The sequence below is a fragment of the Poecilia latipinna genome, unplaced genomic scaffold (genome assembly GCF_001443285.1).
Source record: "Poecilia latipinna isolate Pla-1442-1.1 unplaced genomic scaffold, P_latipinna-1.0 Scaffold62, whole genome shotgun sequence".
NCBI classification, from domain to species: domain Eukaryota; kingdom Metazoa; phylum Chordata; class Actinopteri; order Cyprinodontiformes; family Poeciliidae; genus Poecilia; species Poecilia latipinna.
Window position 1 is genome coordinate 371281 of NW_015112678.1, and position 13620 is coordinate 384900.

General features: G+C 41.3%; 1 protein-coding gene across 2 annotated transcripts in view; it reads right to left on the bottom strand.

Annotated features, from left to right (window-relative positions):
• Positions 1-1016: 1016 nt before the first annotated feature.
• mn1b (meningioma 1b) overlaps positions 1017-13620 on the bottom strand; it is a 21842-nt gene continuing 9238 nt past the window's right edge. For both annotated transcript variants that reach the window (XM_015057782.1, XM_015057779.1), the window contains one exon: positions 1017-1439. In XM_015057782.1, the coding sequence (XP_014913268.1) occupies positions 1222-1439 (218 nt within the window). In that variant the 3' untranslated portion in view covers positions 1017-1221. The remainder of the gene's footprint in view (positions 1440-13620) is intronic.

The window sequence follows — 13620 nt, forward strand, 5'->3', positions numbered from 1 at the left end:
CACTTTACATATTATTAAAAAAAGGAAAACAATAACAAAAAACCTGTTTGTAAATTGCCGTCACAGTCCTCCATCTATTGTTCAAAAAATTCAAATTCAACAGAAGCTTTTATTTAAAGGTTACAAGATTGCCTAACACACAGCAAAATGTTCTCTTATTATACATGTGCAATACCAATAATCTTTTTTTTTATTATTTTTCATTTCCCTTATCAAACAAACCCCTTGACCTCCTCTGTTGTTTCTAGTTCCCATTGGCTGAATTGTATACAAGTGGTTGAGCTCACAAGATGTGCAGCGGAGAAGAGAGAGAGAGAGAGAGAGAGAGAGAGAGAGAGAAAACACTTTCTCAGCAAATTGACTGAAAGAGAAATATGAGTTCAATGACTGAGAGCAGCAAACGATAACGATTCAAAAATGGTTCAAAAATGCTTTGACATAGACGAAAAAATCTGAGTTCGCCACCCCTCTACCCCCCACACCAAAAAAAAAAAATGTTGAGGTACATTCCTGCATAACTGTCCCTCTTCTAGCCTTCGTCTGGGTCCGTTTGGCTTTGCCAAGTGAACCGGCGAGCCTTGTCGACGAAATTAGCCCACCATTGGTCAAACATGTCCCCACCCAGAAGATTCAGGTCAACTTTAGAGGTGTAGCCATAGCTGAGGTAAGAGCAGGCAGACTGCAATAAGCAATGAAGCTGAGGTCACATCACCGATACTTAAACACGGGTATACAATCAAAGCCAATGACAACTGACATCTGTTCCTCTGTTCTTCTGCTTTTCTCTTCTCCTCCTTAAACATGTCTTTATTTCTCTTCAACAATGAAATCAAAGGGGAAAGAAAAAAAAATGGATTTGAGGTTTTCCAGATGTGGGGAATCGGCGAGTCGGCCCCACGTTTTATTGTCCAGCAGAATATTAATGCATGACTGTGTTAAAAAAGAAGGGGGGGAAAAAAAATCATGGCATTTGATTCTGTGTGTGAGTGTGGGTGTAAGTTGCGTTCGTGTTTTCTCGTTTATGAGCACGAATGTCTCTCTCCCTGAACAGGCAAGAGCCGCACACAGCTGTCTCACTGACATATCATCGTCATCGTTTCTGCTTTTTTTTTTTCTTTTTTCTTTTTTTTTGGTCTCTGAGGTTGTCCTTCAGTTTTTTTGTTTGTTTTTTGTTTTTTTTTCTGGTTTTGTATCCTTCTTCATCCAAGTCTGTTTTGTCGCTCAAGTCAGAGCTGCCACAAACGTCCCAAATCGGTTCGAGATGTCAGAGTGGATGGAGCGCCAAGAGGAGACGGGCCCCCCTCGGCCCTTGCTGTCCCCCAGCTCGTCTGTGCAGTGGACGGACAGGCACTGCAGGTGGTTCCCGCCGCTGCTCCCGCCTCCTCCCCCTCCGGCTCCTGGGGCCACAGCTCCGGTCTTACTCTGGGAGAGCTCGGATTCTGAACAGAAGCACAGGAAGGAGGAGGTTAATTAAGGCTCCGACAATTCCAAGCAGCTGGCATTCTCTGATACAGATGAATCATTTAAAATATACACATTTAATGAAACCAGTGTCATTTTCACATCCCACTCTCAGTCTGCACTGTGAAATTAATTCAACACCATTCCATCCCCCTCTCCTCCCCTCTCCCATTTTTTCATCAATAAGACCAAAAGTGGAGCCTGTAAGCAAAGCTTCTTCTTCTCACAATCCACCTCCTCACTGCCTGATAAAAATACGTGAAAGCAGGCGCACACACACACACACACGCGCGCGCACACACACAGGACAATTTAAACATGTAACTCTGGGAAACTCCTGCATGATCTCCCATCGCTGGGTCAAAGGGCACCGAAGGAGACTGACCTTTTTATCCTGCTTGGCCCAATTTATGGGCATAATGACCATGACACAGTATCGACCCTGTGTCAGCAAAGTGTGAAGTCTCCTATTAAACGGATGAGGAAAAATCCATACATAGGTTGATTAAACATTATGTGGAAAAACCCAGAGGTCCACCAAGAAATCGGCTGGTGGCTGGAACTGGCTGATTTTACCCTCGAGTGGCCCCGATTTGAGATCAGCAGGTCAGGAAAAGTCTGATCTGGGAAGGCAACATTCCTAAGCACCAACAGGTCACAACCCTTCAGTGTCGAATTTGTCACTGAGGGAGCGAGGAAGAGGTTCTTAGCTGTATTTTTAATATCAATAAAGGGCTTAAGAATAAAGTTGTAAGCACAAAGGATGTGTGAAGCCATTTAAAAGGAAGCAGAATTTTCCAAAGAGGAATGTCGGGTGTGCATTCAGCATGCTATGTGTAAACAGGAAGTTAGGCTTCAGCAAATAAAAAAAAAAATAATAAAGTTAAACCCGTGGCAGAAGAATTGCTATTTCTAATTCCAATCCGTCATCTAACACATTGGATTAGGAATCTGTTAGAAATCTTTTGGAAATATCACAGCTTTACAGGAAATCCTCAGAGGAAGTCAGGGTTTGTATCTGGGATAATTGTCAACACAAGACACTAACAACGGTTTAAAACATTGGTTATTTCATCATTTTATCTTTGTCATAAAATTGCAGATAAATTCTATTGAGCTGCAGAGCTGCGTAATACATACTGCTCTCTCTTTCCTAACCACACACCTCTCTGGTGCTAAAAGATTCAATGATCGATCATCCACAGTGTCAAAAAAGAGAGGCGGGTTGACTCTGTGGAGTGTCACGCAAATAAATAATTCTACAACTGGACTCATAATAAAACACTGGTAGTGGAAAGTAAATTGCAACTGTGCTGTAGCTGTTATTTGATTTAAAATGACATTGTAGTGAAAATGTGTGCTTTTTAAATACTGCTACATTTCAGAAGTAGAGTGAAAAAAAAATAGTGAGGTGTAGCTAGACTTCTTTAAGAATAATTAAACTTACAATTTATACCAAAAAAAAAAAGTAGTAGATTTATGTTTTTATTATTTACATTCTTTGCAAAAAAAATCCTCATCGGGAGGATGTCCATGGAAATGTCTGATCGGTACATCTCTAATAAAAAATGCATATGTTTGTATCTATAAAAGCAGACAGAGTAAATGTGGGCTCCCAAGATGCATGATTCAAATGTGGACACACACAAAAAAAAACCTTATGTGCCATGTGAAGGAATACATTGCTAAAGAAAAGATGAAGAGAAGTGTGAACTTCTTATGAGTGCAGCATCACACTTCATCACATCTATCTGCGAAGAAAAAGTAAAAATAAGTACAGTTTTATTAGATTAAATCAGGACACAATGAAAAAAAAAAAAAAACGGAGCCGAGGCAGTGGTGGGGCTATGCGATGTGTGCCACTAATGCAGCATCTTTTGGTTTGGGGTTTTGCCTCCAAGCAAGCCCTTAGCACAGAGAAAACCGCGTGTGAAGATGTTAGCGATCGTCGGTTTACATCAGTCCGATTAATCTCCCATCTCCTCACCACACAAAACGCTCCGCCGCCCTGCTCCGTGTGGATGGTTGAAACAAACCAGATCAACCGCGTGAAGACGTAAAGCTTTGAGGTTCAGGGACACGTTGGTGTGTGAGAGCGGAGGCAGGTGGAAAACAGCTCTGACAAGCTGAGTTACATGTGTCAGAGACGGCAGGGAGGGGGTAGGAGGAGGGGGCGAGGCTGTGATAGACGACAGTTTGGGCGCAGAGCGGCTCAAGATCACAACACTCCAGTCAGGGTGATGCTCACCTGAGGGAAGTGGGAGCTGTTGCAGAAAACCTTCATGCATGCCTATATCATCTGCAAGCTGACGTTCTCCTTTTTCAGCTAATCTGTTTTGTTTTGTTTTTTCTTCCCCCTTGCTTTCTTTGCTCATTCTTGTCACTTCTTGTGGCAGCAGTCATACAATTTGATTCAAAAGGGACAGGGATAAAAGCAAGAAGGAAAAAAAAAAAAAAAAAAAAAAAGGAAAGACAAAAATGGGGGGCGGCCAGAAGAGGCAGACAGGCAGGCGTGCCCCCCAGCCAGTCTGGGCTGCGACCAGTGGAACGGAAAAGTGGGGGGATTTGGTGAAAGGTCAGGCAGCCAAGCCTCCCGTTGTTCTCCGTTTCATCTGGTCCTATCACCTCTGCTCCCTGGAAGATTTCTTTCCATCTCCCAACCCCAATCCAGGTGCCTGATGGAAGCGTACTGTATGTACGACGGGGGTGAAGAGGAGGGAGGAGGGGTGGGGGGCGAGCGGTTGTCGCTGCTGGTTCGGTGAGCAAGGAGAGAGATGAGGATTTCAGAGCGGTGTTGGTGGTGGCTGTGACAAGATCTCACATTTGCCAGAGGGTACAGTCATACACCTCAGCATGGCTGATCCCCCACACCCACCCCCTGCCAGTCCCACCCCCACATCCCCTCACACTCCCTCTTCCCAGCGCAGTGCCCTCAAGCACCCGCCAGCAGCTCATGCTAGCTGGGCACAGCAGGGTCCGCACCGGCCTGAATAGGCAGCCAAGCGTTCCCCTGGCTCACTGCTGACACACAGCAAACTGACAACACACACAGCCAAAAACACAGAGCACACCAACCAACCAAGCACTGCCACACTCACACCAGCCTTCAGCTGCTGCTTCGCATGCACACACACACACACACGCATGCACGCGTACGCACACAGGCCAGAAAGCAAGGACATGCATACAACAGCGCACACGTACAAGCACAGCTACATGCATTACTCAGCTTCAAAGCAAAGGACAGCGGTGGAAAATACACAGAAGGAAAACTACACATGGGTGAAAACATCAGATATGATCACTATCTTTTGAGATCACACACTCTTACGCATGGCTGTCATTAGAATAAACCCAGTATTCATGTTCAAGGCATCTGTTTTTGTCTTCGTGAAGAAGAAATTTGGGCATGGGTCGATATGTTAACCTTGAGTGTAAGAGAAGAACAGCATCATGTTATTAACAAAAACACTTGGCGGTACACATAATCTTATTGTTCTTGGTAAAACGATGAGACATAATGTACAGCATTTTAAAATGATAATCACGTTTGGTAAACACATCTATATATTTATTAGGACATTTAACACAAACTCATATTCGCTGGCATGTTGGTTAAAAAAGGCCTCCAGTTAGTTTTTAACAAAATACCACATGTAGTATCAGGCTGAGGGTTTAAAACTGTGACACCTTAATAAGAGCTGTGTGTTATACTCCTTTAGCTTCCAAACCACCACAGCCCACGAGTTACACAACTCAAAACATGTTCAAATCAAATTCGTTTTCGCTGTAAAAAGGACAGTGACCTTCTTTCAGCCAGCTGACCATTGGCTGTAAATGAATATGGGGCCAGCTACCAGCATCGAGGCCCATGGCTGCAATACATGCAATATGGTCATTGTAATTTGCTGGAATTGCTAAGTCAATGCCTTGTTGCAATCAGAAGGGCTTCCTCACACAGACAAAGCTTTCACCAATAATGTGACCGGCTGATTTTCATTACTGAACTATAATTAGAGTATAAAATCATACTGCTTGTAGCTAAATTCACGTTTGACTACTTTGCTTGTTATGCAAAGTGGAACATTACTGCAAGAATGAATTGTTGTAAACTGCCTTTAGATGCCATTTGCTGTAACTTAGTTGTAAATAAATAAACTGAATTATAGTGTTCATTTTAAAGAAACAATGAGTGTTAAAACCTGACCATTAAAGAAAAAAACTAACTATAGCTCAACATCATAGGGCCTCCGGCGGGATTCAATGGGTGTCTTTTTTTTTTTTTTTTTTCAGAAATACAAGACTGGAAAAAAAAAAAAAAAAAGGATCAACACACCACACTTAAATTAGCCATGCCGGTAAGATTTGTTCGAAGGTGGAGACGGCAGTGTGAAATTTGAAAAATCACACAAGTCTAAATCCCAAATCACCATGACATTTTACAAGCAGGAATTTTCTTCAATAAAGTCTATCTGGCTACGGTTGTTCATTGACTGACGCAGAATTCATATCCACGGTAATATCTCAATAATGGCCCATTCATCTGAGGGAAACGAGTGCTTAGTTCCAACCAGCGAGAGTGAAAATGCCTAATAAAAAAAAAAAAAGGGGGGCAACGGTAACAGTGCAGGCAGCTGCGCTCAGCCACAAATACACCTTAATATCCTTAACCACATTACAGCCACAAAGGATTACCAAAGACGTGTGTTAAATAAATACCGAATTCAAAGTGATGCATTTATATGGCCATATCTCTCACCCCAAGTGCAGTATATTTTTATTTGGTGCCTGGTGATGATGCTCATACACACACACAAACACACACAGCAGCAGCAGCAGCAGCAGCAGCAGGGTTGTGAAGCCGTTTTCACAGACACAGCCAGAAACGATTTACAGAGATGAGTGGAGCTTGAATGCCATGAAGGCAGGGAGCACAGCGCGCAGCTCCGGTTGTCTGGATGACACCAATGTGTCTGGGAGCTGACGGCCTGACATGGGTTTACATGTCAAACCGCAGCACAGGAAGGTAAACAAAGGCTGCTCAGAGACCGTTTTCCTGCCAGCACCATATTAACTGCTAAGGAGCACAATTACTTCTTCAGATTAATCTTAAAAAGCAGCGGCACACTCGAAAGGGACTTGGATAATATTTAAGGGAGACAAAGAAGTGTCAGTGGTTCGTGACGTCAGAGGGGGGCAATGGTGTGTATCGAGGTATTCCCAAAGTTCCGATTTCATCATCAGCTACCATTTCCTGGAGCTGAAAGTGTTTTTAACGAGATTGCAGATGAAGTAACGGGAGTAAACGCAGTTTCTTCTGCAACTATGTGTGGACTACAAAAGAAACAACAAATGATGAAGTGCGTTGAATCTCCATTCTGTGCGAGGTTGTGAGAAATGCTTGCTTCGCATTTTTGATTTGCAGATCCTACTGGGAAAGATCTTTTAATGAGAAAGCAGAGAAAACGCTGGTGATCACAGACTTCTGAGACTGTAAGGAGTTGTGTCTCTCTCCCACCTGTTGCACAGTCAGCTGACTCAGTGCAGGTCAAGAAAACATTTCGCTGTCTTTCTAGAAAAACAAAATTGAAATATTTTTCAACTGTGGACAGCTGTGAAGTGGAAACTCAACGAGAATCGCCCGTCACTCTCTTATGGAGACACTTTTTTTTTTTAAGCTAAAGCTACAGCTAAGTCTGTTCACCTGCAGATTGCAAGCTAGCTACTAGAGCAGATAGCCTGAGTAATTAACAACCCACTATCAGCTTGTCATACTGACACATTTTAGATATTTGTTACTTTTTTTATTATTTCTATTCATCAGAACCAAATCAGCAAATATCAATATATTATTTCAGCAGCTGTATGAATTAATTAATTTATTTAAAAGGGGCATTATTTAGGTCTACTATGCAAAGTTTAGCCGCAGACGATAATTTTAATCTGCAATGTCTGAATTAAAACATTAAGTCACATTTTTGGTAAATTATAAAGTACTGCACCAAGTGCAGTCTGACCTGTAAGAGGACACTGACCAAGCAAAAGCAAAAGTCTTTTCTTGGATTATGTTTTTGTTTAAAAGAAAAAAAAAAAAAAAAAAAAAAAAAAACAGGAACAAGCTGTGGTTTTAGATTGTGCTGATTTTTACTCCAGTTGTCAGGACGGCAAAATCTAATCCAGACTCATTTCCATTCCAGAGAGACAATAAGAGAAGCTAAATTAAAATAAGAGCAGAAGGAAACAGAGTGTCTGCTGGCGAGTTTCGAGTTTCCTCTGTGACAGTGATTTCCCAGGCCCTGGCGTCCCATGCGGCAGGCGGACCTGCGTCCTCCTTCTATCCCCATCCCAACACTTCCATGACGACACTTCACCTTTGACCTCGGGCTCTCCGGGGCGCGACCCCGTCCCCTCTGAACACAAACCAGACCAATCAGATCGCTGCGCTCCCTGACAAAAACACCCAAAGGCCTTCACTCCTGTGACAGTGTGTGACATCAGGTCAGATTCCTTTCGCATAACAACTAGAGCTGTGGTTCTGCGTGAGGACTCGGCACAAAACAGCCGTTCAAAACCACCAAGAGAAAAACAAAAAAATGAATACATCTCATCCTAGGAAAAAAGAAAAGAAAGAGGATGGGGAAAGGTTTGTTTAACCTGCAACAGGATGTAGCTAGTGGAAACTTTCATGCCTGGAGTTTATTGCATATGTTGTCGCCTGCCCTGAAAATACAGATTATTGCAAAAAATAAAAAAATCTAACTCACATTAGCAAATCTAATAAAGCCCTTAATTTGCAGGTATGGTTAAGGGCCCGATTGAGGTCCACATGGCCTGACAGAGGTATTGTCCCGGTTATCCATGCCCTGAGGTGGACGGGATAGGGGGCAGGGGGCTGGGGGGGGGGTGAATGTGAGGCTCCCCACAACCCCTTTAACTCCACCCAAGTGCCGTAGCATGACCTTTCCCTCAGAGCAGGGAGGATATCTGGAGGGAGCGACGAGGGACGGGTGGGGGGGGGGGACATTTCTCAGGCAAGGGCACAGGGGTTATTTTGGTTTGAATTTCCTCTCTGTTCTCTGCCCTGCAACATGAAGATGGAAAAAAGAAAAAGAAAAAAAAAAAAAAAGAAAAAGGAAAAGCTTGCCTCGACAGGCACTGCCCCCAGCATTTGTTACCTTCTCTCCAGCAACACACTCACTACCATCCACTAACACTCATACAAACACACACCTCCCCCTCCAGCCACAAGAAGTGCTTAGGAAACCAGACACAAATCAGAACATGGGAAGTGATTTAGTGCCTCCTACATAACTCACAGCCATGTCCAGGACCTGTCCAGCATGTCATCCAAACCAGTGACATATTGATCTAGTTTGCTGTCTCTATTTTGTTTCTGCACACTGCGGCATGCTGGGTTTTTTTTTTTCTCCTTCTTCTTCTTTTCTTTGAGAAAAATTCACTTTTTGCACAGGCATTATTGGAAAAGATCCACATCACAAAAAAAAAAAGTGACATTTGAAAATGTAAGATGCTTAATCAGGGAATTTTTTGGAAGCGTGATGCATAGATTGGTGTGAGACTCATAAAACCAACATACTTGTTACAATTCCGTCTGTAAGATTTATTATGGTTTCGGTTCTGAGACTAAAACAAAACTCTAAAACAAACACTGCTAAATTTAGAAGTAGTTTTTAAGAGTTTATTGCACGGATTGTTCTACCTTTCTGCTCTTTGGGAAGAAAGCAAAGGTTTAACAAGCCGGTTTAATGGACGGGTTAACTGCTTTCGCTCGCAGCCTGTAAGTTTTAAAATAGTAAGCCTGGCCATATTGATGTGTGGCGATTTTTTGGTTTCCACTCTATTACTGTCTGCGCATTTCTGATGAGTGCAAATGTTTCCAATTTTCGCTTTCTTGCGAGCGAGGCAAAAGTGAGGCTGTTTCCGTAAGCCACCTTACTGGCAGTGTGCAGCAAAGGATGGGGGGAGGGGAGGCAGGACTACCCGTTGCTTAGGGAAAACATTGCAGTTACTTCAACACTTTCTCTTTAAGGTGTTTAACTGTAAAACCACTCATGTGGAAGTATGTGAGAGAAAAATAACTCTTTTTAAATTCTTAGCACAGAGGAACCAACTTAAACAGTGGAAGGAAAATCTTTCTAATTCATGTTTAAGCGCAGAACGTTTGGGGAAGTACATTTGCAGCAATATGTGCAACTAAAAACTCAATCAAACATAGCAACAACTAAAAATCTAATGGAGCACAAAAATATTGGTAGAAAAATTGTATGGTTTGAATTCCCTTTGTTCTTCCATAAGTACAAATGGCAGCTATTACCCACCTACTCATCTCCGGAGCAAAAAGCAAGTCCTCTGAAAATCAGCCGCTTTCGTCCTTCCTTCCTTTCTTTCTTTCTTTCTTTCCTTCCTTCTTTCTTTCCTTCATTCCTGCTTTCTTTGTTTCTCCCTGTCTCTCATACCTCCTCTCGTACTCCATCAGTCTCTACTTCTGTCTCCCAGGAGAAACAGCCCCAGTGTCATAACTCATTTGTCAATTCCTCAATACAAATTAAACAGTGCCTGACGACTACCTGTATGCCAAATAACATAACCGCTACTGGCAGCGTGACAACATTCACACCTCTAAAAACTGAGAGTATACCCCCCAACACACACACACACACACGCACACACACACGCACACAGGGTTTAAAAGCTGAACTACTTTCACTGGCAGCTAAGGATCGTGGGACACCTTTCAGGAGCTCAGTGCCCCCTGTCCACACTTTACAGTACGGTGGACATTCAGACGTTAGACACCATCTGAAGTTTGGATCCACACTCGTTTGCATTTCCAGCTGCATCCGAGGTGAAAATTTACCACATGCTGAGACAGGTTTAATTTTATCCCTGCGCCCTCCCTCTGGGGGAGAAAAACAAAACGCAGAAGGAACTTCTATTTTAAATATTTAAAAAAAAGAAAAACATTTTTTTTCGCAAAGCTAAAGGTTTGACATCTTCCTGTAGCAGTCACAAGCACGCCTCTTTAAGACTTCTTTTGACTGTCACTAATGCTCACATAAAAAAAATAAAATAAAAAAAACCCCCGAAGGAACATGCAAATAGATGCAGAAAACACTTCCAAAGACCATCTTGAAATCCAAACACTAAAGGCGAGTCAGACGTGTTTTCCATCTTTTTAAAAGTCGAGTAAATACGCTTACATTTTTCCAGCACGTTGGAATTAAACGTGCACCTCTCCGCGCAGACACCTGATGCTGAAGTCAGTAGCTGGGAGCCTGACACCGAGTCCAAATAAATCAAACTTTTATGCCTGCAGATGACGAATCCATACTGTCAAGCTGCGGTACCAACAATCCAGCCTTTCGTTACACACTGTGCATGCCAACCGCAACATCGAGAAAAAAAAAGGAAAGAAAAACGCAAACAAAGCTGTAGATTTATGAATTTAAAACAATATTCTAACCACCCCAGGCTTTTTTTTTTAAATACAGAAGTCTAGTTTATTGACTTCTCTGACAAAAGAATATTCAATTTCTTGTTTTCAAAAAACAATTTAAAAAAGAACCTAATAACTTGATAATATTTAAATTGCTTTAATTAAAGATGCACCGACCTGGCTTATTCTTTTCTTGCCAGGCATTGATTTTCAATTTAGCTTGGGCTCTGAGCTGCTGATGCTGATTTGGACTCTTTTTGATTTTTGTTTTGTTTTTGTTTTTTCTTAAGGGTTATAACTAAGTTAAAAGAAAATATGTGCAGTGGGTTCTTTTGCAGAGGTAGTGGTTTGGAATCCAATAGAAAAATTAAGGAATTACGAGAATTTTCTCATTTATACATCAAATTTGTTGCAGCATATGAGTTGCAATCATTTCAAAGTGCATGTTGTTGGCTTATTTGTTTTATAAACTTAAAATGAACACTTTTAGCTTTGATGCCTTGAATGAAAATTCTAAATTTCATCTGCTGATTACTGATCAGAGCCAATAAAGGGGAAAAAAAAAAAAGATAAATTTTGATCTCAAGTGATTGGTGCATCTCTAGAATTGGGATTGTGACAGAACAAGCTTTGACTTCAGCTTATTCCTCCTCCTTTGAGATGTTTGTTTAAAACAATAAAACATGATTATTATGGGACAGACAAGTGTGATAAATGTTGTTACAGACGTCAATATGAAACACCTTGTAATGACAAGTAAAGTACATAAACTGCCCGGAGCTGTTTTTAGCATATTCCAGCACGTGCCAATCACTTTCTTCTTTCTTGTAAAAAAAAAAAAAGAAAAGAAAAAGAAAAAAACAAAAAAAAGGGAAATAGAAATTACTGGTGTTGCTTGTGGGACCTTTGTCGTGCTAAAAATGTCAAAGCCAGGTGAGTCTCACAAGATTTCTCTTTTCACAGTGGAATATCAATAAGCCTCTACTTCTGTTGCAACTCGGTGCTTTCTAGTAAGCATGATAGGATGCAAGTTCTCCAGGTTTCAAAGCTGTCAGAGTCGGAGTGACAAAGATTTGATTATTATTAGAGCTTGTGTGAAGACTGGTTGGAGAGCTAAAAGTGAAACTCTTCCACAAGGTCAACTGCGAAATGTTTTTTTAACTGAGATGAGAAGATGAAAAAAAGTTACAAAAGCTTGTTGCAAAAAAAAAGAAAAAAAAAAAAAAAAAAAACTCACAAGCATTTTCATCAATTCTTGCTTGGACTTTTACAGCAATTAAATTTGTTACAATATATTTCACTTTTTCCAGAAAATAATAGTAATGTGTTTATATATAAAAAAAACATTTTGAATAAAAACTGCTAAGAAGACAGCTGTAATTCTAAAAAGCTATTTTAAAAGATATAGTTAGAAACTTCATTAGGATGTTACTAAGCTTCCATTAAAGAGGCCAGAAAAGTGCATTTTTCAGGATCTAATTTCTTCCTTGTTAAAAATGATGTCTCTCTTTGATCAAGCAATATTTCACTGAAACCTAATTGACTAAAGTACTGTTATGATTTATTTGAAATTTGTGTCAGTGGCATTTTCTTGCCTATGGCGGATTTTTTGTTTACAAGATTGATGACTTAAAACTAGTGGTCAAAGCAGATCCTTTTTAGTGTGTGTGTGTGTGTGTGTGTGTGTGTGTGTGTGTGTGTGTGTGTGTGTGTGTGTGGCGGGGGGGAAAAAGTCAGTGGGATGCTTGATTTTGGAGCTTACACTGTGGGATGTGACTTATCTTAAATGATGATGTTATTTTACTCCGAGCCTATGCGCATCAGATTCAATCTCCAACCCCCCCCCCCCCCCCCCCACCCCCCCCCCCCCCAAAAAATAAATATATACACCTCCGTCCTTTTTCTTTCTTTTTTTTTCCATCTTTGCTGTCTGAGGCACTCAAATGAGAAACTGTCAGGAGCTGTGATTTGTGCTAACTAGCTATCGATCGCTCCAGAGCTGCATGCCTTGCGTCCACGCAGGGAGGGCTGAGGAGAGCAGAGCAGAGAGGAGAGGAGAAACTACAAAGCTTTTAAATACTTTATGACTTTTGTGCGATCATAATATTAAACGTGGAACTAATTATTGGGGAAAATAAAACAACCCAACTCTCTATTTGGGGGGAGGAGGGGGATTTTCTTTCCTATTTTTTAATGTCTGTATTAATATTGAAAATATTTATTTAAATTTGTCAAAGTTTTGATTATTCCTAATTCAACGCATGCACGCAGCAGCCTTAGCAAATTCTCAGTGAAAGTGTCTGAAGACAAAAGATTTCACCACTCAACGCTGCGCTATGAAACATGTGCTCCATCTGTGTAATGGTATTATTGTTTATAACCCGACACCCTCTTCTCGGTGTCACACGAACGACGCGCCTGGACGCAAAGAGTCCGCGCCATGCGCGCCCCCGCCGCGCTCTGCACCCGCACAGATCAGAACAAAGAGACGCTGCAGAAGAGACACGGCGCTGTGAACGCATGTAATGAAATATCGACTCTGTCTTTAGACTTGGTCTTAACAATGTAGAAAAGTTTGCCTGATAAATTATGAAGTTATAATCACGAAAAGGAATTTTGAAAACTATTTAAAAAAAAAAACTAACTAATTAAAATAAAGTGAGAATTGATTGCACTTAAATAAATAAATTATTATTATTATT